Source organism: Paroedura picta, chromosome 1 (assembly GCF_049243985.1).
Source record: "Paroedura picta isolate Pp20150507F chromosome 1, Ppicta_v3.0, whole genome shotgun sequence".
Lineage (NCBI taxonomy): Eukaryota > Metazoa > Chordata > Lepidosauria > Squamata > Gekkonidae > Paroedura > Paroedura picta.
This window is the reverse complement of record NC_135369.1, coordinates 53,276,245-53,299,851: the sequence shown is the minus strand read 5'-3', so window position 1 is coordinate 53,299,851 and position 23,607 is coordinate 53,276,245. Positions and strand designations below refer to the sequence as shown.

The window sequence follows — 23,607 nt, the reverse complement described above, 5'->3', positions numbered from 1 at the left end:
TGTTGCAAGCCATTTTTCTAAATATCTACAATTTACCCTGTTTAACTGATTCACCCCCCCCCCTCAATTAACCAAAATCCCAGAGGTTTTTATGGTTTGTTTAAGCATCCAACAAAGGCTGGATGTATTTTTTTTAAAAAAACACACACAGACGAAATGCAATTATGACAAATTTACAATTAAAAAGGGAAATGCAACATTTCTATTTCCCCAGAAACATATGTTGATGCGGAAAACATACACATTAATAAAGATTATATTTTCTACTTCATCAACTGAGCCTAAACTAAAATGAAGCAAATGATATTTAAGCATGGCTGAACTAAACTTTTCCATGCACCTTAATGACCACAATTATTAAGCTATTTATTTCCAAAAATATCCCTTTAAAATAGCTGTGAATTTAATTTGCATGAGAAAGAAGGCATGACTCCTACAATGTATTCATTTCATGCTCTGAAATATGCTGACTTTTTTGTCTTCATAAGATATAATTTTTTAAAATCCTGGTATTCAAGCTTTGACCATATTTAGTAAGGCTATTCTTTACCGCTAACCAGACCTCTCTGATGTGTGGGTTTCATTTGACACAGGTTTTCTACCTTTTCCTGTCATGAAAGTTAACTTACACTTTACATAGTCACTATGGCCCCCCAAATCCTCTCTGCATTCAGGCTGTTTCGTATGATTGTACCACTCATGAGGATTTGCATTCAGACACCTGCTAGGAATTGCCCATTGGAATTGCCCAAGGAATAAATCCCTTGGCATGCAGAGGCCCAGTTTGGATTAGGACCATAGTTCACAGAGAGAAGGATCTTAACCTCTGTCCCACAATGTTTTCCCAACCTGAAATGGTCCCGAGGACCCAGTGTTTGCCCAGTGGGGACACAACGTAAGTTTCTCTAGTGGGTAATGAGTGGCTTCCTGGGGCATAATTAGGCTGGGGAAATTGCATAGATTTAAATCCTTTCCCTCGTATGCAGCAGTCCAGATCTAAATGGTGCATATCTGGGTATTAAGGTCCCAGTAGGGAACTTCCAGAGCATATTTCTTGAAGGGCGAGGTGGGCAACACGTAGAGTATGTGATGGGTGAATCACTGAGCAATGTAGATGCTGAATCTTGGTAAAGTCTGCCTTGTGTGAGCTGGTTAGCACTAAACTGATTGCGCTACCAGTAATGTCCTACTGGTGCCTGTGCTATGCAGTATTGTTAGTGCACATATAAGCACTTAGGAGATGCATATTTCTGAGGTCCCTACTCATGAATACTCAGCAGTTAAGAGAGCCAGATCAAGCATCCTGCCTGGGCACTGGAAAACTGATCATTCTAGTCAAAGGCTAGCGAGGTCGAAAATGCTTTTGTAATCTGTACAAGACTTCTTTAATGTTTGTTCCTACAAACTGCATTTTGTTTTGGTGATATGTGTAAAGATGCCTTTTGCTCTCAACTGATAGAAACAAGGTATACACGATTGGCATTTTGGACTATCCTAATAAAGAAAGAACATTTATCTATGCCCCAGGGATATAGTATGGAAAGGCAGGCTATGAATATTTTAACAAACAAATATAGGATATGATACTAGAGCAAGGATGCAGTGAGATGATGGGATAATTTAAGACCCATTGCTTGAATATGTTTGTATTTCCTCTTGGTGCATAGATGCCAACTCAGAGGTGCTGTGTCTTGGGAGAAAAGCAATGACATCCTAAGTAGTTCTACTCAGGTATATCCAGGAAAGTATTCTTAGGATTGCACTGGACATGTGATCCCAGTTTAGATCCCAGTTTATCAAGCTATGTATTCAAGTCAATGAATCTATGTAACCCTGGGGCAGATTGGGCTGTCATAACAGCCATGGAGAAAGCAGAGCCAAAGTATGATAATGATCATGACCTCAAGAAATTAACTTTGAGCCAGGAGAAGGGAAAAGCTAGATGTTAAAACAGATTGGAATACTAGCACTTTGCCATGTGTGTGTGCATGCATGTGTACATGTACATGCACAGGAGGAAGAACCAACCTCCACTGGTATATTTTTAATCAGAAGTTTTCCTGCTCTACAAACCACCCTTCCATCTTTCAGCAGAAGCTCTGATGTCACAAATGTGGTATGGAGTTTATTGCTGGACTCAGGTGTAAGAGATGAGGTCCACATTCCTACTGCATCATGGAAGCTTGCTGGGGGACTGTTAGCCGGTCACATATTCTCAGCCAAACCTACCTCACAGGGTTCTTGAGAGGATAAAATGGAAGCAAGAACAGCCATCATGGGGAAAGGAAAAATATAATCACAGTAAATAAATAAAGAAAATTAAATGCATTCTTCTGGCTTCGAGAAACCCCAGAAATTGCACTATAGCACAGAATATGGTTAGGAAGCATAGCGGTGTACACTCCCATCTGGGCTCCTGCCCCCCTTCCCACCCCCTTTAGGCCCATTATTGGCCATTTTAGGAGGGGTGTGTGAATTGACATGGCCATATTACCCAATAAATGTTTAACAAATTAAAATATCTGTAACCGCTCGGTGAGCGGTATCATATTTGGTTAAGGGCCTGGTGGGCGGAGAGTGGGCAGGGCTGGTCCGGGTGAGGGCCCAATCGGAAGGTGCCCTCTGATTGGGCCCTCACTCAGACAGGCTAGAGTTCCAGCTAGTCGGGAGACGCCCCCCTCCCCTTGACAGGCTACGCACACTCAGGACTTTGGCCCAATCATTGGGCCAAAGTTCTGACAGGGCCCGCCCACCCAGCCCAGCCAGCAGCAATCTGGAGACATCACTGCCAGTCTGCCCCTGACCACCGCAGGTAGGCTGTCAAGGGGGATGAGAACAGAGGCTTGGACAGGCTGCGCTAACTGTTTTTTCACCCCAAGGCTATCCTAACTGTCCCATCCAACTGTAACTTCCCTCTCTTTGCCTCAGAAAACTGATGGAGATAGCACGAGGCTCCCCCCTCCATGCCTGCTGCAAAGGAGACTTTAACAGCTCCTAACTTTGAGGGGAGGGAGGCGTTTCCAAGAGCAACGCTGGGGAGTCTGAGGGCATGGGTGTGGGTATTCCTTTTGAAGGGGGGGGGGAATTTCTTCTGCCAAACAGTTGGCTGATAGGGAGGCCACAGAAAAGCCCCTTCTCATTTAAAATACTGTTCTGGCTGAGGGTTAGACACAGCCAAGCCATGTGAATTTCTTCTTCACAACTCTCAGCAGATTTGAGGCCTACTGCACAGCATTATTCTTCAGACGAAACTGGATGTTGTTGCGGAGGTTCTTTTGTCTCCTGTTTCATCTGCACAACAACCCTGTGCATTAGGCCTCAAGTCTTTCAATTCAACAACAACCTGTATGGGAGGCATTAAATGTTTCTTCTCTACCACCACCCTAGCCCTTTCTGCCTGGGGAACTGATATTTATACTCTGCAGATGAGCTGTAATTCCAGGAGCTCTCCAGGCCCCACCTGGAAGTTGGCTACCCCTTGGTTGGAAATATTCCTGGAAGTTTGGAGGTGGGACTTCAAAATCGTACAATGCCTGAGAGTCCAGACTTCAAAGGAGCCATTTTTGCCTGCTGTTGGGAGGGAGTGGTGCAGGTCTGTCTCTCCTGGCCTATAGGCTATGGCCAGCCCTTACCAGCAACTGTTTTGTATTTGGGGTCCAAACAGACAGACCAGCATCAGTCCTGTGAGTCTGGAAAGTGCAGGAAGATCTAAATAAATATTTACTGCCTGAAACTGTAAATAGTTAACAAATAAATGGCTGGAGAGACATGGGATCTGAAGTGACATTTTCCAACCTTGGCCTGGCAAATAAAAAAAACAGTATAAAAAATCTTACTAAGGTCAAGACTGCTATGCACAGAGAGACTTCCTCTTAGGGTTGCCAGCTTCCATGTGAGGCTCTCTACCCCATCTCCCTCATGGGGAGTCTGCTATGGGGAGAGGGAGGGAGGGAAGACAATTGGAAAATGCTTTGAGACACCTGAGGCCTGCTGGGTCACTGCGGCCCATTCCCAGTTCTCTCAGACCTCTCACAGCCCGACATACCTCACAGGTTGTCTATTGTGGGGAGGCAAAGTGGAAAGGTGTTTGTAAACTGCTTTGAGGTAGTAAACAACAGGGTACAAAAATCCAGTTCTTCTTCTAAGGATCATCTGTGAGAGAAGCATGTGGGCACATAACATTTTATCAACAGTGAAAAAAATGGAGACAGAAGGAGCACGGTGGATACCTGTGTACTGTGACTACCCCATTATTAAGGCAGGGGGACATTTTGTCGTCTGTGGTCTAATTCACACAAGAAGAGAAATTATGCAGAACTGGCAGGAATTGGTTGCCAGGTAATCTCCCCCTAAGAAGAGTCTCCAGTCTGATTTTCCCTTCCCTTCTGAAGACATGGCTCTGGAAAGCTCATCTTGTAACTACTATGCCACAATTTGCAAAGATCAGTCCTCTCCCACACCCTATGAACATTCCAAACCACAGGTTCTTTACACCCATCTCTCCACACCCATGCCCTCATTTGCCAACACACACATTCAACCCCATGCCCTTTACAGACTGGACAACTCCCTCTTCTTCCCACCGCCAAGCTCTAGCACCCATTGTATTCCTGGATACAATGGGTTTGGCCCTAGTATATATATATATAAATAACTTCCACCAATTCAGGAAACCCTCCAGGGTCATCAAGAAACCCCAGATTTTCATGAAAACCTGTTTGAGAAAGCCTGGACTAGAGCACTGCATCCACTGAACCCACTTTGACTACAGTTCTGAAAGATAAGGTCCAAGCAAATGTATAGGTTCTATTGCTGAGACTACAGGAGAATTGATTTTCTATGCCTGTACCCTTTCCTTTTCCCTACAGATCAAGGAATAAATTGCCAATTATTGTTCTAAAGAGAGATGTAAACCATGACAAAACTTCTCAACAACAGCTGGTTGACTTGCCAGCCAACCATTTAGAATAAGGGCAACTTTAAAATTCAAAAGATGCTAGTTACATAGGTGGGAACAGGAATGTTCATCTCATGAAGTTCATTGGAGACCACTTTTCCCAGCAAGACCGCTTCCTTTCAGGCTTCTTTATCCTTGTCTTAAAAAAAAAAAAAGACTTGCACAATACTTGAAAAAGACATGTCTCAGAATTCAAATTCATCATTTTTGTGGCATAATAGACACTAGTTTAAGCAAATTCCAGCTCAAGGTTTCCATTCTCCAATTATCATGATTGTTTTCAGCACTCTGAAAATGACAAGATACTTGTAAAATGACCATTGTTGGCTATGTAAATATAGCTCAGCTTTGCTAAATATTTCCATCAATAATCTCTGTACGTTAATATTTTCACTCATTTGTTACCCGGTGTGTTTATATGTCCATATCTCCATCTCAAAGGTAGGTGATTGTAACCAGCTTTTAGACTCCTTCATTGCCTCTTCTGACAATGGTGTACAAAACCTAGACAGTTCCATGTGCCCTACAAGCAGCTTAAGAAGTGGGCTGCAAAACATGGGCATGTTGTCTGAAACAGCATATTCTGACAGATCCTTCCACTCACAGCGCGGCATTGTTGCATGAAGTTAGGAGGTCAGCAAATTATGTGAATGTGGGCAGAGAAACTTGCTGCATCACACAGCAGATATTCTGTAGCATTACAGCAGGAAGAGGAGTACTGCAGCATGATCACTCCTGTTGGTGCAATGTGTGATCTGGTTCTGTTAATTTGATATGGGAAGACAGCAGCTCTCTGGTCCTTTGGGACCAATATGGCAAATACCATCTAATGAACTAGTTTTCCACCAATGTATTTTCCACAGTATTCTTCCTTACTGAATACCAAAATGGTTAGTGTTCTGCGCTTTGTTTAAAAATTGAGGTCATAGGCAGTTTCATTGTAGTCTTAGCAATATGAATCTTTGGTATCTTAGAAAGACTCATTAAAGTTACCGAGCTCATCAACATAGTCATGACAGGCATTTTAGTCTTTAAGTGACCATCTTTTTTCAGAGAGGGAGAGGGAGAGTGATTGCCTTTGAAACTAGGAAAAGCACTAGGTGTGCTTTGTAACAATGCTCCTTATAATCCATTTAAAGCATTTCCTGAAGCTACCTACACAGAGATAACCCTACTAAATGGAAAATCTATGTAGTTGGGGGTTATAGACATTGAAACACGATTCATCCACTTGGTACCAAAGCACAAGAAAATGGTACTGACAGTCCTTTTTATCAATCATGTTTTATTTTTATGCCTTTCCTCTAAAGATCGTTGTATATGGTTCTCATAATATTTGGGAAAAAATCCTATTTTGCACCTGTATTTGGGATACACTCATAAATTAAACAGGCACTTTAGTAAAAAAAAAACACAGGACTGAGAAACTTGTAGGAGAACACTTCAACCTTCCAGGGCATTCAATGAGGGACCTCAAAGTAGCTGTTTAACTGCAAACAAACTTTAAGAACAGACTGGAAAGGGAGATTGTGGAGATGCAAGTCATTACAAACACTCAAAACAATGGAATCCCCAGGACTCAACAGGGATATTGGTTTCTTATCCCCCTACATATGCTAATCTCATTCAGCTCTTATTTCTATATTCCTTACAATCCCCTCTTCATTTCATTTGGGTCAATGGGACTGTAATGTGATGTAAGTATGTATGTAATGTAATAGCTTGTCACTTGTGGAAATGCTTCCATGCTTAGGTGGAGACAGATGGGACTAGCAACAAGTTTCTTTTAATTACTGCTTTTCACAACTGGGAAAGCATCTGCCATTAATCAGTAAACTTAACATTTTTACACCCCCTGTTTTTGCGAATCACAACTGAACCCAAAAGACAGATTTTATTAATCTAGCAAGAAACTTTAGATTCCTGAAACCTGCCACCATGAGACTCCCAGAGCCTGAGCCTAATTCTAATTGCAAATGAATGCAGCATGCTCCTACCAGGGTGGTCATTCCCCCACAGTGCCCACTTTGGCCTTTACATAGAAAAGCATGGAGAAGTATTACATTAGGCTACTATAAGAGCTTCTCCTGAGGCCATGAACAAACCTAGGGGCATGTGCAGCAACATCCAGAGCCACTGAGAACTCTGCCCTTCTTGGTGAGGCAGGTATCATGCTTAAGTAGCATTGCAGCCCATGGGACAATTTAGTTGTACTACGTTTAAGTATGGCCTTTCTCTGGCTTGTGACCCTGATCTTCATTTTTATGCCAGTTTGTTGAAGGTATCTGGGACATTACCAGTTTCATTCCTCTAAACCAGGGATTCCCAACCAGGGGAACAGGGATCCCTGGCCGTCCATAGCTTATCCCCCCCTGCCTTAATGGACTCAGCCACAATCTAGGGAGCTGGCTGCTTCCATTCCCATCCCTCTTTTGTGGTTTCTATGTCTGAGAGGTGGCAGAGCCTGCATGCCTACTCCTTCTTCAAACTGCCTCCTTCTCTCCTCCCTCAGTCCTCCTCAAGCCTGTCTGTTAATGGAGGTGGTGATGTCAGTTCTGATGACCTGGTACTTATGAGGGGAGGTGTGGCCAGCTGACATCACTTCTGGGGCTCCTCAAAGCCTGAAAAATTATTTCAGGGGCTCCTCCTTGGTCAAAAGGTTGAAAAAGGGTGCTCCAGGCTATATGTTTAATCTGAACCAGAACCAGTTTGGTGTAGTGGTTAGGAGTGCGGATTTCTAATCTGGCATGCCAGGTTCGATTCTGCACTCCCCCACATGCAACCAGCTGGGTGACCTTGGGCTCGCCACGGCACTGATAAGACTGTTCTGACCGAGCAGTGATATCAGGGCTCTCTCAGCCTCACCCACCCCACAGGGTGTCTGTTGTGGGGAGAGGAATGGGAAGGCGCTTTGAGCCTCCTTCGGGTAGGGAAAAGCAGCATATAAGAACCAACTCTTCTTCTTCTTCTTCTGAATGCATCTCTTTTGAGTTCAGGTTGTTATTATTATTACTTTGAAACACACTAAATAATTTAATATGAAATACTAATGGGATATTTTGCCTTGTTTTTCTAGGGGATCAGTAGTCTGTTTAGCTCCCTAAAAGTAGTCAGGCTACTTCGGCTGGGTCGTGTGGCTCGAAAACTGGATCATTATATTGAATATGGAGCAGCTGTCTTGGTTCTGCTGGTCTGTGTGTTTGGTCTTGCAGCCCACTGGTTGGCTTGCATTTGGTACAGTATTGGAGACTATGAAGTTATCAATGAAGATACAAACAAAATCAGAAATGAAAGTTGGCTCTATCAGCTAGGGGAATCCATTGGATCACCATATCAATTTAATAAGACAGGAACTGGAAAATGGGAAGGAGGACCAAGCAAGGATTCGGTTTATATCTCTTCGTTATACTTTACAATGACTAGTCTCACAAGTGTTGGATTTGGGAACATTGCACCGACCACGGATGGAGAGAAGATCTTCGCTGTCGCTATGATGATGATCGGCTGTAAGTATCAGAGAATTCATACATTGTTCCAAATGGCCTATTTTCCACACATATATGTCATGTGTCAATTGCATAGTCAAATGTTTAGCACAGGGGTGATGAACATAATGCCTGCCGGGTGGAACCAGCCTGACCAGCACTCTTATCCAGCCTGTGAGCAACTGGCGAGAGGGAGGGAACAGGAGGCTGCTTGGGGGGAGGGTGTGAGCAGAAAGAGCCACTCTGATTGTGACTCCAGCATGGCAGAACAACCTTGTCTGCAGCAGTCAAGCAGAATCCCTTTGCTTCATTGGCAGCCCCACCCATAAGTTGGGAGCCACCACAGCAATATTCATGCCAGCTCAGGGTTCCAGGGTGTGGTTGATGGCAGCAGTCTCTGATTATACTGGAGCAGTGGCTGCTGCATGGGGGCGGCACAGATTGCCAATGTTATTTGACGTGAACTCTCAGCATCCCTGTCATGGATTGCCTGGTGGCTTCAATCATAGGTGGCCTTGGTTGTATGCGGCCACTGCAACGTGGTCATTATTGCTTACTGAGCTTTGCTTGACCTGGGACCTGTCAGACATGCGACCTTGGATCTGGACTGCTGTCTCCCTGCTTCTGTAGACAGGGTGGTTGGTTCTACTGGTCTTCCAAGTCCCCTTTCATGGTGATTTGGGGGCAGAGGGAAGCTCACAACACCCAGATGCATCGCATTTTTACCCTGAGGCCTGGGTTCATAGCTTGGGTGTGGGAGCAGGCTGGGGAAGGGGTTTGTTTCCCTCTAGACAGTGTTTGAGTGTCTGCCCAGTACTGCTCAACAGGCTGTCCAATCTGTGCATGCAGGCTTTCTTTTGCAAGCCCCATCCCCCCAGTCCATGAGGCCTTGCAGTGAGGACACACCAACTCAGAGCTTACTAGCTGCTGTCTTTTATAAAGTTTATATCCTTGGTATCTGGCGTTACATTTTACGACACGCATGGCCCAGCCTGGAAAAGTCACATTTATGACAGTTCTTGCCCTTTTATCAAATGAGTTTGACACCTCAGGTTTGGCACATGTTTAAATCTCTCTCAGTGAAATCAGAGAGCTGTCAAAATACTTACACTTGACTGTATCATGTAAAAATATTCTTTTGTTCCTCTTAATAACCAATGCTTAGAAATAATAGCATTTGCCTTAAGCTGTTTAAAATGCTGATGCTGTAAAACTCAATATGCACCAACTTCAATCAATGGAAATTCCTCGTGTGCATGTTTTAACTGTGACCCTTCCTTCCATATATGATCAGATGCCAGACTAAGCATATCAAAAACATACTGTTATCATATTATGGGTTGTTTAGGTTTTAGAGAGTTCTGGACAAAATTAACTAAATGTAACTACAGACAATCTCTTCAGGAGGAGAGAATGGAGCATGATGCTGTTGTGGACCTACAAGTCCTTTCAACATTGCCAGGAGTGGAAACTAACCATGCTTTGCTCTTAAGTGGTTTATCCTAGTAGCAGATGTAGCTACAGGCCACACGGTTCCAGGGGCCTCGCAGAACAGAAAAGGGGCAGTATGTATGCTTTGCTAGTAACTGAGCAGGCAACCAAAGAAGGGAAACCAACTCAACCCAAAACCTTCCAGTTTGTGTCAATAGGGTCAAACTACAACAAACAAAATGAAATATTTATTATTTAGTGTGCACATATAAAATGTAAAACTTTAGGGATCCGAATGTCAGACTGTACAATTTACAAACATTCCTGATGGATGAATATGTCCTATGAACCAAATTAAACCAGATACTTTTTGGCTTCTGTAGCCTTCCTCAGTGATTACAAATACATTATACATTAAATATACATAACACACATTCAGAGAGTTTTACATATTTTTCACAACTAGATGTTGTTCTGTCCTATGCTGTGTGGTTAGGCAATGAAGTTCCTATATAGAAGGTCATGGGCTCTTCCTCGAGATGCCTGTACTCACAGCACTTTGATCCAGTATGGAATTTCCAATTGCTCTGGATGTGTGTCACATCAAACCGTGTCACATCAAACAATATTTAATGTATATTTGCAAGCACTAAACAACTGAGCACGTGCATTACTCATTGAGCGTGCATGTGGACCATGAGCTGTATAAGTATGAAGGTTCCCCTAGATATTGGGGCATTGCGCTTACATGTCCCACTTAGGTTTAAGAAATGTTTTCAGTAAGTGAAGCTGTCAGTTGCTTCCAAAGTTCCACCTATCCCTGGGAAGGGGGGCCCACTGCTACTTGTGCAGCTCAAGTAACAGCACCAGTTTTGCTCTGCTGAAGCCTCACAAATCTGTAAATTGGCTCTGGGGCTACAGGCTCTCAAATCCTTAAACCAGGCCTGTCTGTCCTTCTGTCTGTGTGCATCACTCAGCAGAAGATGAAAGATTTCCCCAGAAGTCCCTTTATTGTTGCATTTCCTATGGGATAGATGCTCAGGGGGGAAGGAATGAAGTATAACTCTTTTATATTCCCTTCATCTCTGTCAGTCAGGGATGAGTGGTGAGCCTTTCTTGGACTCAAGCAGCTGTAGAACACCAGTGGAAGTACGCTGTGGAGGTGAACTTCACGTTATCTTGATTCAAAGGATATATTGGCTATTACAGTGGAAATATAAGTATTTTGATGCCCCCCTGTAAACCACAGATGTTCAATATTGGGTTCATTATGTGCAAACACCTTTGACTGCTGTAAAATGGTGATTTATCTAGTATTCATAAAGTAACTGACATGAACAAACATTTAGCACACTTAGTAATTATCTTATATGAAGATGGTGAGGAGAAGAATCCCCTCAAGGGGGTGGTTGCTTGCTTCATTTCACTGAGGGAGACTTTTATTTGTGTTTAAAAAAATCTTTAAATTCCAACATTCAGATTGCCCTATTAAACCAAATGGTGGTAGCAGTGGAGCTTGTGTACTAAAATTTGGTTTCTGCATCACTCCCTTGGGAACATGCAATAAGCTTTTCAGCAAACAGTTCTGTATAAAAGAGCCAGGAACACATCTGTCTTGATTATATGTGCTTGTTTTAATACCCAATCCTCACAACCTTTTGAGTCTGTTTGCAATGCTCCGTGGCTGACAATGCTATACTATATAAAACCCAGCATTTTAATTGGACTTATCAAGAGAAACTGTGCAGCCTTTTGAGAACGTCACTGGAGACATTAAGATGAGATATTTGTGCAGTGGTCATGTGGCTAGTTTTGCTTGTTTCAAACTATAGGAAGAATGAATACTGTAGAAAGAAAGAGACTGTAGCATCACATCCTCTTGTGGAATCAAGGCAGACTGGAAAGAAAAGATTGTTTGTTGGTTTGGACAGGAAGAATACTGAAATTAGTGTGCAAAACCAAAATCTTAACAACTATAAAATGCTGAGGAAGTGGTTAAGAGGAATTTAAATGAAACATAACATCTCTGGCCTGAAACAAGTTGCCTACACACAGCAGGCAAAGCGACATAGTGTTCATAGAATGGTATTGTAAATAATTTCAAGTATTTTCCACACCTTTTACTAATACTAAAGTAGGTTTGTCTGTGTAAGCCAATTTGAAGCATGTGGCTCATAAGTAAGAAAGAGAGAAGGGGATGGGGAGATGGTGGAATTGATGTTTTAATGGGAATTTTAATGGGGTTACTTGTTGTGACCCACCTCGAGCCTGTCGAGAGAGGCGGGAAATAGATATAATAATAATAATAATAATAATAATAATAATAATAATAATAATAATAATAATAATAATAATAATAATAATAATAATAAGGACAGACCTCTTGAAACAGATTACGCGGAGAATTATTTTGACACCTGAGGTGTTTTGATTGCACTAGTGGTACTGAATAAACAAAAGAAAGTATAAAGTTTCTCAACTATTGAACAGAAAGACATTTACTGAAAAGATGTATTGATTATATCCCAGCACATTTCACACGAGTTACATTCAATGTACATGTGGGATATATGTATGGAAGGACCAGGATTCTGGAAGCAGGCTGTGACACAACCTGTTTTGTCTTTTGAATCATCAGAACAGAGCCTACTCATGCACAACTCTATGTGCTTAATGTTCTCTACACGCATTTGGTAGCCTCCAGAAGCAGGGTTCTTGACAGTGGAGAAATTCCTACATAGCTACCATTGTATCCATGTAGGAAGCATTTTAACTCTAAAGTAAACATACATACCTAGGTGCTTGTAAATTTGAATGGGCATGCTTACTTTATTCTTTCAAGTTCTTGAATATCCAGGTTTTAGGTGTACTCCCATAACCATTTCACATGAAAATAATTGTAAGATAAACAAAACTCCTCTGCCTTAGAATCATAGGGTTAGAAGGGATCCCCAGGTTCATCTAGTCCAATACATTCCACATGGAGGCATAAAACTCACACCACCTCCTGCTTGAAAATGTGCCTTTGGAAACCATGGGATTGCATGCTTTCCAATGGTAGAGCCCTCCCACATTTCCCCACTGCCTTGTTGTGGCTTTTAGCCTCCTGATGAGGTGGCAGGGCATCTGAAAGCATAGACAACCGAAACTTCTCCCCCCCCAACTCCTTGGGTTGTCAATCAATACAAGCCACCAATCCCTTCCCAGTGGTTGTTTTGGGGAGTCAAACTTCCAACCCCCCCCCCGAGCCCTGACATTTATTCTTAAAAAAACTACACTTTCGTGTTGCTATGGGAAAACACCACAACGGTAAAGCATTTTTTAAAAATGTACACTTCCGCATTGCTGCAGGATCACACCACAAGAATAAAACGTTTACTTAGATCTCTTTTTGGAATTCTTTGTATAATGGTCTCTCTTTATGTTTGGGTAGATCTCTGATAGGCTGGCCATGGTAACTAGACCCCAATGATTGTGTGTTCATGATAATGATGAGGGACAACTCATCAAGTTTGCAGATGACACCAAATTGGGAGGACTGGCAAATACTCCGGAAGATAGAGACAGAGTTCAACGAGATCTGAACACAATGGAAAAATGGGCAAATGAGAACAAGATGCAATTTAATAAAGATAAATGTAAGTTCTGCATCTGGGTCAGAAAAATGAAAAGCATGCCTACTGGATGGGGGATACGCTTCTAGGTAACACTGTGTGTGAACGAGACCTTGGGATACTTGTGGATTGTAAACTAGACATGAGCAGGCAGAGTGATGCAGCGGTAAAAAAGGCGAATGCCATTTCGGGCTGTATCAACAGGGGCATCACATGAAAATCACAAGATGTCATAGTCCCATTGTATACGGCACTGGTCAGACCACACCTGGAGTGCTGTGTGCAGTTCTGGAGGCCTCACTTCAAGAAGGATGTAGATAAAATTGAAAGGGTACAGAGGAGAGCGACGAAGATGATCTGAGGCCAAGGGACCAAGCCCTATGAAGATAGGTTGAGGGACTTGGGAATGTTCAGCCTGGAGAAAAGGAGGATGAGAGGGGACATGATAGCCCTCTTTAAGTATTTGAAAGGTTGTCACTTGGAGGAGGGCAGGATGTTGTTTCCGTTGGCTGCAGAGGAGAGAACACGCAGTAATGGGTTTAAACTTCAAGTACAACGATATAGGCTAGATATCAGGAAAAAATTGTTCACAGTCAGAGTAGTTCAGCAGTGGAATAGGCTGCCTAAGGAGGTGGTGAGCTCCCCCTCACTGGCAGTCTTCAAGCAAAGGTTGTGGATACACACTTTTCTTGGATGCTTTAGGATGCTTAGGGCTGATCCTGCATTGAGCAGGGGGTTGGACTAGAAGGCCTGTATGGCCCCTTCCATGATTCTATGATTCTATTCTATGATTCTATGATAATGATTTCAAACAAAGAGCAAGGATGCCAAGCTAATAGGGAGATGGCTGCTTCATGACATGTCCCCCCCATTTCCCCGTTCATACCCCACCACGAGAAAACATAAACAGGATTGTGTTTTAGCTGTCCGATCCCAAAATTACTATGCACAAAGAAGTGGCAAATCATGATTTTGCTCCCTCATCTCAAAGCAAATGAGGCAAAAACTCACAGCAGCCCCTGCAAAGCCGCAGGTTGCTGCCAACATCATGTGGAAGCAGCACTAAAATCTGCGAGCAATTAGTGGCTGTCCAGGGGCAAATTCCTCATGCAGAATTGAACACAGAGTTGAAAGGGACCTCTAGCCTTCATTGAAACATACTGGGTAGATTGTGCAGATAGAGAGAGCCTGTGCCAGTTCCCCCATGACAAATATTTCAGGCTGCAGTGGGAGGAGTAGGGAAGCAAGACAGTCAAGGTCCTCTGAAAAATCTCGTCAGCAGAAATTGCTACTGGATCCAATTGCTACTGGACAAATGGTTTGCTGGCTTGATTGGCCATATGAATAGATTACTTTCTGTCTCCCCCCATCACTAGTCACAAGAGTTTTTAAATACAAATCTGCACGTCCATTATATAATGATGATAATAAAAAATATTTGTACCCCACCTTTCTGGAGGAGACAATGGTAGGTAAGTACCTCTGAGTGTAAAGTTATTTTGCTGCCTCCCTCCAAGCATTGTTGTATGATTGCCCTATGATTATTTGGAAGTCCAGCTGTGCAGACAATAAAATGTTCTTACAAAAATATTTTGCTTCCAGGTCATGCAAGCATGTAATTTCTGCTAAACAATTTATCTTGTATCAGGTGCTGTTATACTAGGTTCTGCTTTTTTGATCCATCAGGGTTTACTAACCAGTTTACATAAAACTAAAATCCATACAATATTTTTAGAAGTTAGAATTAAGTGAGATAGGGAGAATGGATCCAGTTAATGGAATAAATTAAAAACAAGACATTGTCAGTAGTACTGAGGTTTTGATTTATTATGTGAACTAGTTCCATGCTCACTTAATTCTAACCTAAAAATGTTGTATGGATTTTAGTTTTATGTAATCTGTGTAGTTAAACCTGGTGGATCAGAAAAGCATGTAGCCAAGCATTGAGCTTTTGATGGTAAAGGAACATGGAACAGTGTTTATATAGATCATTCAGGGAGCAAGGCTGAGCAGGTCAACTCAAAAGTAAATCCTGTTTTATTCAATGACACTTACTTTTAGGGTACAGCCCTAAAGTAGGCTCATCATATATGTGAAGCCAGATCTTAGTGCTTTCCTTTGATCCCATTGTCCATGAGGAGTATGTGGGAAGCAGGGCTCCTTCAGTGATCAGTCCTATAACTTTAAAGATTTGACCCCAAAACTAAAGCCGTACTAGAATGCACTGTTGGTAATGAAATGGCAGTGATGCGTATATGCATTGAGCAAGCTTGGATACATGGCATTCCTTAGCTAGCAATGCTTGCAGCCTATTTCTGTTCCAGTGATTTCATGAATTTTTTATGAACTTAATAGGGAGCTGGCCAACCTTAGATGATTTTGTGGTGATGAGTTGCAGTTCTTTAAAACGTTATTGCTGAATTTAGAATGGACACAAAGTGTATCTTTTCTATCAAATTTTATTGTTAAGGTGTGCTAATAGGGCCTTTGATTTGCCATTTTTAAACAGACTTCAGCAGAGAGCTTGGCAGGTGATCTAAGATGAAACCAACATAAAATGCTATGCAGCAATTGTACAATGCCTTTTTCATGTTAATTTCTTATATTACTTCACCACAAGGGCTGGCGATATCCAGTGATTTGCATCTACTGGCATTGATTTGAGTGGGTTTTTACTGAAATTGGGGTGAGAAGAATGGGGCTGTATTTGCTTTTAAATATGAGTTTTCTCAAATGTAATCTAGGTTGCATGTCTTCCAGTTGGAATAGGAGCAATAGCTTAGCTAATATTTATCCAAGCAGAGTGTAGTTTATACATCCAAAATATTCAGATGTCTCCTTCCAAACTTTGCTTGCAACTTGTTCTACAACAGAAACAAATACACAAACAAAAAAGCTTATGTAAGGATGCAGAAGCACGATTTCAGGATTCAAAAGAGAGGTGGGGAAGAGTTCAATGGGGGAGGCAAGATTTGCCGCAAGGCTCAAAGGTATGTGCTTTAGACTGCGGGTCCTCAACCCCCGGTTCGCCAAAGCGGTCAATTAGCTTGCAGCCCAGCAAGATTCTTGCTGCAGGGGGGGGCAGGGAGAGGAAAGCGTGCGCGCCGTCACACAGCCCACGCACATGCGTGTTTGCGCCTGCCAGGGGCGCAAACACGCACATGCGGCAGTTTCGCGCATGAAAGCATGCGTGGTTCTGCTGCGTTTGTGCATTTGCGTCCTCACCGGGAGCGCAAAAGCACGCATGGCAGCTCCGCATGTGCTCAAAACTGCCGCGCACATGCATTTGCGCCACAACAGGTGCAAACACGCACACGCGGCAGCTCACAAATGCACGTTTGCGGGGGGCTGCCGAGCATGCGAGGCACCCCCAGGTTGCCCTCTCCCCCCACCCCTTGGCAATGGACCGCAACCTAAAAAAGGTTGCAGACCGCTGCTTTAGAATACTCAATACATTGTGAAAAGCATTGGTCTTATGTGGCATCTCCAAGAGGATGCCCCATGTGACCCACTACACCCTAGAGAAAGTCTAATTGAGAAATGCCTTCCTTGTAATTATGGGAGGTTAGGTTAGATAAGTATAGTATCGGCAGCAAGGGAAGTACCTGACCTGCAATTCAGGGATCCATCTATCATCACCAGTGCCCTGGGATGACTGTGTGGCAAATGGCGGGATGGGAGCCTGTGTGAGGGCTGCTACCCCATGCTTCTGTTCCTGAATGGCCACAGGTGGAATATGCTGAAGAAGGGATTGTTAGGGCCCAGGCCCCTCCATGGGTGGAGAAGAATTTGCTTGCAAACCATCCTTGGAACAATGTTACCTGCATCTTGTTAGAGAAGCATTGCTTGGGCAGAAATGTGTCAATCATGTCAGTTTAACCCAGGGAGCTGATAAAGCCATGTTTGCGCTCATGTAGCAAACATAATGCACATTCTCTAACTTATGCCATATCCTTCCGAGAGGACTCTGGAGTACATAGGGCAACGTTATTTCCATGCTCGGCCTCTTCCATTGACCTTTCCCTCTATATTAAAAGGCCTCATGATAGGATAATGGCACCCAGGAGATTTGTTTCTTTCTCTTGATTAGACTCAAGTGCTTTACACACACCTGTGGTCATTCTTTCCCTTAATTAATTCATCCTCACCGCAACCATTTCCTTTCCTTAATTACCAGAGAGTCAAACACCTGGACATCATTACTAGTCAGTCTTTTGTCTTCACTTGGGAAACATATTAGGGTCCATCTTGAAGTAATTCTCTCTCTCTCTCTCTCTCGCATGAACGCATGCACGCACGCACATACACACACACACACACACAGAAGGTAGCTATTAATTTTTTTCTGACCCAAGGCTTATACCTCCTATGGTACCACATCAAGTTTTTACTTTCCTCTTGTGTGTTTGTGTTAGGTTAAATCATGTGCAAGTGTATTAGAGCCTTAGATTTATATTCTGATAAAGATTGTTTAAATTTTATTTCAAATATGGCCTCTATATTTCTGATGGGAACACCCTGGTATACATAGGTGGAGATATCACTTGTTACCCCTCTTGCTCAGTAGTCTCCTAGTATTTGCTAATTTCCCCATCCAGTATTCAGAAGACAGGCCATTTTTTGGTAACAGACATGCCACTCCCAGCATCCACTGCTTTGAGGAGGCTTGCATTATAGATATACTAGATCTAAAGCCCATTTCACTGAGGAATGAAATGGGCGCTAGATAGGCTGGGAGCAGGCCCACCCGGCCCCCGAGGCTCTCTCGAGCCTTCTCCCGGCCGGCGGGAGTTGGTTAAATTGCTTAAGACTTCTCCCGGCCGGCGGGAGTTGCTTAAATTGTTGCCAGCCATTTAAAGGGGGGAAACCAAAGGGGGAAAACCACCCTGCTCAGCTGTTAGGGTTTAATAGTCCAAACCCTGATATGAACTGGTGAAAAATCTGGAAAAATGTTCAAAGAAGGCACCTCCTCTGAATCTTGGTTTACAAGCCATGAACCAGGCCAAATTTGACATGGATTTTGGTTAATCAACTGGTTATCCTAGTGCTCAAATCCAGGGCTATTACTGCTTTTGATTCCTAGTGAATTCACAGCTTTAACGCCAGGCTGTGTACATCAAGTACTTATCTGAGTTGCACTATGGAAAGGGAGACAGAATTTCTGTCTGTCCAGTATCTCTATCTACAAACAATCTTAGGGCATAGGCATGTATTGGAGCATGCATACTGTGTATACTGCCCCTTCTTTTGTGTATACTATCCTTTTGCTGTCAAGAAGCAGGGAAGATTGGGAAAGTTCGGTGGTGAGTAGGAGCTGTCTCTTGCCCCATTCCATTGGTATCTGACCAGATCTGATGTCCTCAAACAACTAGCTGTTATATAACCATAACCTTTCCCCCTTTTAATTCTTTACCATTCTCTGATCTGCAGTGAAAAAGGCAACTCACACACTCAAGCACATACACGTCCATGACAACAACTTAAGAATTCATATGTTAGAATACATAGCCTGCCTGTGCTGAAAATGGATGACAAGACTTAAATATCCTATTGAAATCTAGTTAAGAATACAAAAGCTTGGTACTAAATCCCTCCAGATCACTACCAGTTTATTCCCTCTCCAAATCTTTCTGTTTTAACTTGCTTAAATTCACTTTTGTTGACTTGGATAGACATGTCAGATCTATAGAAATACTCTGCACCCAATAAGTATAGTGAAATGCTTACCTTATGAAGATGCCATATTTTTGGCATATTGCATGACATTGCCAACCTCCTGTGTCCATCCAGCAAACCTCAAGCAACATCCTCCATTTTAAAGCACTAGCTGGGGAATCGCATAAAGTGGATTCCCCAACCTATGTAGTGCGAGCTAGAGGAGAGCAACCAGCAAGTCACACACTAAGGAAATGTATGGAGGTGAAGTAGCGCTATCTCTGCCTCCAGTGTTCCACCCTTGCACACGCCTCCCTCTCCCGGGGATGTTTTTTTTTTTAAAGCAAACTGCCTGAAGCAACAAATAGGCATTCAATCATGCAGGCAAAGCAACCCCCCTCCCCAGTTTAAACACAAAGTATGCCTCTCTCATGTTCCCCCCCCCCCAAAAAAAAATCAGGAATGAGATTAATTTTTTAAAGGTTACAGACTTGTGATTCCATAAAGGGTAGCATTATAAAAAGCACTATGCATCTATTATTAGATGCATAGGCGTCTCAATGGAGAAGTCTTACTTATAAAAAAAACTTAGCTGGCACCGCAGGCCGTTAAAGCATGGAAAAAGGGGATTGGCTGCCTGACTTGATTGACAGGTGGAAGAGAGTTGAGTGTAAATTTCATTGCTCTCTTCTGCCATTTCAAGCTGGCATGCAGTGTAAGGAGCGGAAGAAGGTGCCAGACAAAAGCAAGAGAGCCAGAAGGCGAGGAATGTCCAGAGACACGATTATTTTTAGTGTTACGCCATTTCGCTGGCATAACACTATTATTTTTAATGTGCAGAATTGCCCAAATGTTCATAAAACTTATAGTGGAAGGAGGGGGAAATGTCGCTCACATTTCCATTAATTCAGAATCTAATCAGAAGACATAATCAAGCTTCTTAACGCACTTGCAAAACTTTACTCAGTTCTCACCCTTCCTGTTCAACTTTTAATTCCACATATTACACACAGTGAAAACAAACGCAGCCTAGAAAATTGAAGAGTTTTCCCTAGAGCAGAAATCCTGAGAGACGGAGAAAGGAGATGGTGTTTCTTGCCTAAGGAACAAGCAAAAGGAGGAAAAAGCCAACCTGAGAAGCAAGTCAGGCACCTAGAAGGCTGAGCATCTAAACAAAATAAGATACTTCTATTTATTACTAAGTGCACAGTAAATATAGATTAAATTCAAAGAGAAAAACTATCATGTAGTGGTTATCAAAAATGATAGCTCTATGCAACCATACTGCCCTTGGGCATTGGTCTATTCAAACTGTGTGTCTTTTTTGATAGATTCAAATGGGTACCCGTGTTGGTCTGAAGTAGCACAATAAAATCAGAGTCCAGTAGCACCCTTAAGACCAATAAAGATTTATTCACAGCGTGAGCTTTCGAGTGCAAGCACTCTTCCTCAGACTAAGAATTCCCTACGTGTTATCGCTCTCCCTAGTTTTAGGAAGTCCCCAAGTTATACACTTTTGACGTTGTTGTAAGGACAAAACAGACGAGAGGAGGGCAGATACCAGCGACTAGAAAGCAGAATTTAAATTAGATCAATAAACAAACATCAGCCTGACAACATTTGAATCCAGTGGCTCTTTTAAGGTCAGATACCCGAGGAAGTGTGTGTGCCCGTGAAAGCTTATACCTTAACTAAAACTTTGTTGATCTTAAAGGTGCCATTGGACTCAAACTTTGTCCAGCCGCTTCAGACGAGCACGCCAGCTCTTGGCATTTCTGCCTTCTTCCCTTTCCACTAACTTCACTGAATGCTCATTCAATGACAGATTGTACCCAGAGGGTACTTGTTAATGGTTCAGCATCCTTGTGGAGAAGAGTGACAAGTGAAGTACCCCAGGGATCTGTCCTGGGACCTGTGTTGTTCAACATAGTTATAAATGATTTGGATGAGGGATTAGAGGGGGAATTTATTAAATTTTCAGATGATACTAAACTGGGAAGGGTAGCAAACACAACAGAAGACAGAATCCAAATACAGGATGATCTTGATAGACTTGATAGGCTAAACTGAATAAAATGAAATCCAATAGGGACAAATGTAAAGTTCTGCATTTAGGTAGGAAAAACCGTATACAGCAATATAGGATGTGGGGAGACTTGTCTTGGCAGTAGTATGTATGAAAAAGGATCTAGTATTAGTAGAACATACATTGAACACAAGTCAGCACTGTGACTCAGTGGATAAAAAGGCAAATGGGATTTTGGGCTGTATCAAATGGAGTATCACGTCCAGATCACGGGAAGTGATGGTACCATTTTACTCTGCTCTGGTTCGGCCTCACTTTGAGTACTGTGTACAGTTTTGGGCACCACAGTTGAAGAGGGATGTAAACAAATTGGAGCGTGTCCAGATGGTGAGGGGTTTGGAGACCAAGACGTATGAGGAAAGGTTGGGGGAGCTTGGTCTGTTTAGCCTTGAGAGGAAATGACTGAGAGGGGATCTGATAACCATCTTCAAGTGTTTAAAAGGCTGCCATATCGAGGATGGAGCAGAGTTGTTCTCTCTTGCCCCGGAGGGATGGATCAGATCCAATGGGATGAAATTAATTCAAAAGAAATTCCATCTAGACATCCAGAAGAAGTTCCTGACAGTTAGAGCGGTTTCTCAGTGGAACAGGCTTTCTCAGGAGGAGGTGGGTTCTCATCTTTGGACATTTTTAAACAGAGGCTGGATAGCCATCTGATGGAGGGGCTGATTCTGTGAAGGTTCAAGGGGGGGCAGGTTACAGTGGATGGACAATAGGTTTGTGAGTGTCCTGCACAGTGCAGTTGGTTGGACCAGATGACCCAAGAAGTCCCTTCCAACTCTATGATTCTATGATCTATGCTCAACCTTCTAGGTTTCTGAGTTTCTTTTCTGAGGACCATCAGTAAGCTGGATGGTATGTGCAGAGGTAGTGTCCACATTCAGACAAAACTACAATTAAATTAAGGTTTGCAGTGTTGGGTATGGATGTGATGTGGCTTGTTGATCTTGCCCACATGCTCCCCCTGGCCTTTCCTCCTCCATTTTCATGTATATCAATTCCAGTTGGAAACATGCTTCAGTCGTCTATGATGTCCAGATACTAGTTCCTAGATGAATCAGAGTTTCCTACTATGATCCAAGGCTTGGATTCTATCTACAATTCCTGCAGGCAGATGGATTTCAGTCAGTGCGAGTATGACTTCACACGCAGGCATGATGAACAAGCTTTCTTTCTGATACTCTGAGAAAACTGGACTTTAATTGCTGTTTATCATGAACGCTGAATGGGGCCACAGTGTGGGGACCAGGAATCAGTCTAGCAACATGATCAAGGCAATGGAAGACCCAGACTATTAATTCCACTGAGAAGGAAATTTGCCATTTCTATTTCTATAGAAATAGCATTCTGAGCAGATAAATAATGATTTTGTTGTTCTAGCAATATTTATGATGAGTACATGCTGGAAATGTTTATTGAAGCAGCAATTCTAGTTTAACTTCAGAATCTGTGATCTTAAGGCATGGAAGGTAATACAAAACATGAAACAATTTCTAATCCCCTCCATTGATGCAATTCAAACCCAGCTACTTCTCTGATTGTTGCCATTCATTAGATATACTTCTAGGTCTATGAAATCCCAAAGAGCATAAATAATTTCTAGCTCCATAATATTTAATTAAGAGTTTTATAATCCTGAACCACTCAGATGAACTCTGAGAACACACTGTGTCTAATATAATAATGAATGGGATTGGTTGTGCTTAGCCAGATGGAATATTTAACACTTTATTAAATGGATCAATAATGCCAAAGAGGATTTAGAGTTTCTTCTGGTTGTCTGCTGTTCCTTTTCCTTTCTTGTTTATGTGCAGTTTATTTCAACAGATTTCTATTCTCTGGTTACTAAAAAATTCTATAACCGTGGTTAAGCCAGCATCAAAACTATTGTCTTTGCCTTAGCCAGCTGGTGGTAGCTAGCATGTCATGAGGAAGTATGGATATGCAGAAATGCCTTTTGTTTGCACTCATGAAAATCTCATTGCATCTTGTTTGAAAAATCTGTGGAAAGGCCATGTGATTCATAAATGTTTCTTTACTAAGATTGAAGCGGAAATAAGAGCCCATTTTACATATTACACCCACACATTCCAGGAGCCATATAACGACATGGAGATCTCCACTCCAAGGTAAATATGGTCATTGTGCTGGCTGAACAGAGGTAACACATATTTTGCATATTCTTGTACAGCTTTAGTAGAAACTTACCAATGGATTTCCCATGAGTCTATTCACATGTGCTCCCAATACATGCAGTTATTCAGCCCCCAAAAGGCTAATGTGAACTGGTATTTCCCCCCCTTGCTTCCTGATAAAGTGACACAACAGCCGGTTCAAAATCATAAGGATATTTTCAAGGTGTCCTGAAGTCCTTAAAAG

At 42.5% G+C, this 23,607-nt stretch overlaps 1 protein-coding gene across 2 annotated transcripts in view; it reads left to right on the top strand.

The window, feature by feature from the left end:
• KCNH1 (potassium voltage-gated channel subfamily H member 1) overlaps positions 1 to 23,607 on the top strand; it is a 316,249-nt gene that overhangs the window by 94,815 nt on the left and 197,827 nt on the right. For both annotated transcript variants that reach the window (XR_013231140.1, XM_077338430.1), the window contains exon 7: positions 8,034 to 8,463. Coding sequence is in view for 1 of the 2 variants with exons in the window: in XM_077338430.1 (XP_077194545.1) it covers positions 8,034 to 8,463 (430 nt within the window). In the remaining variant the exon portion in view is untranslated. The remainder of the gene's footprint in view (positions 1 to 8,033; positions 8,464 to 23,607) is intronic.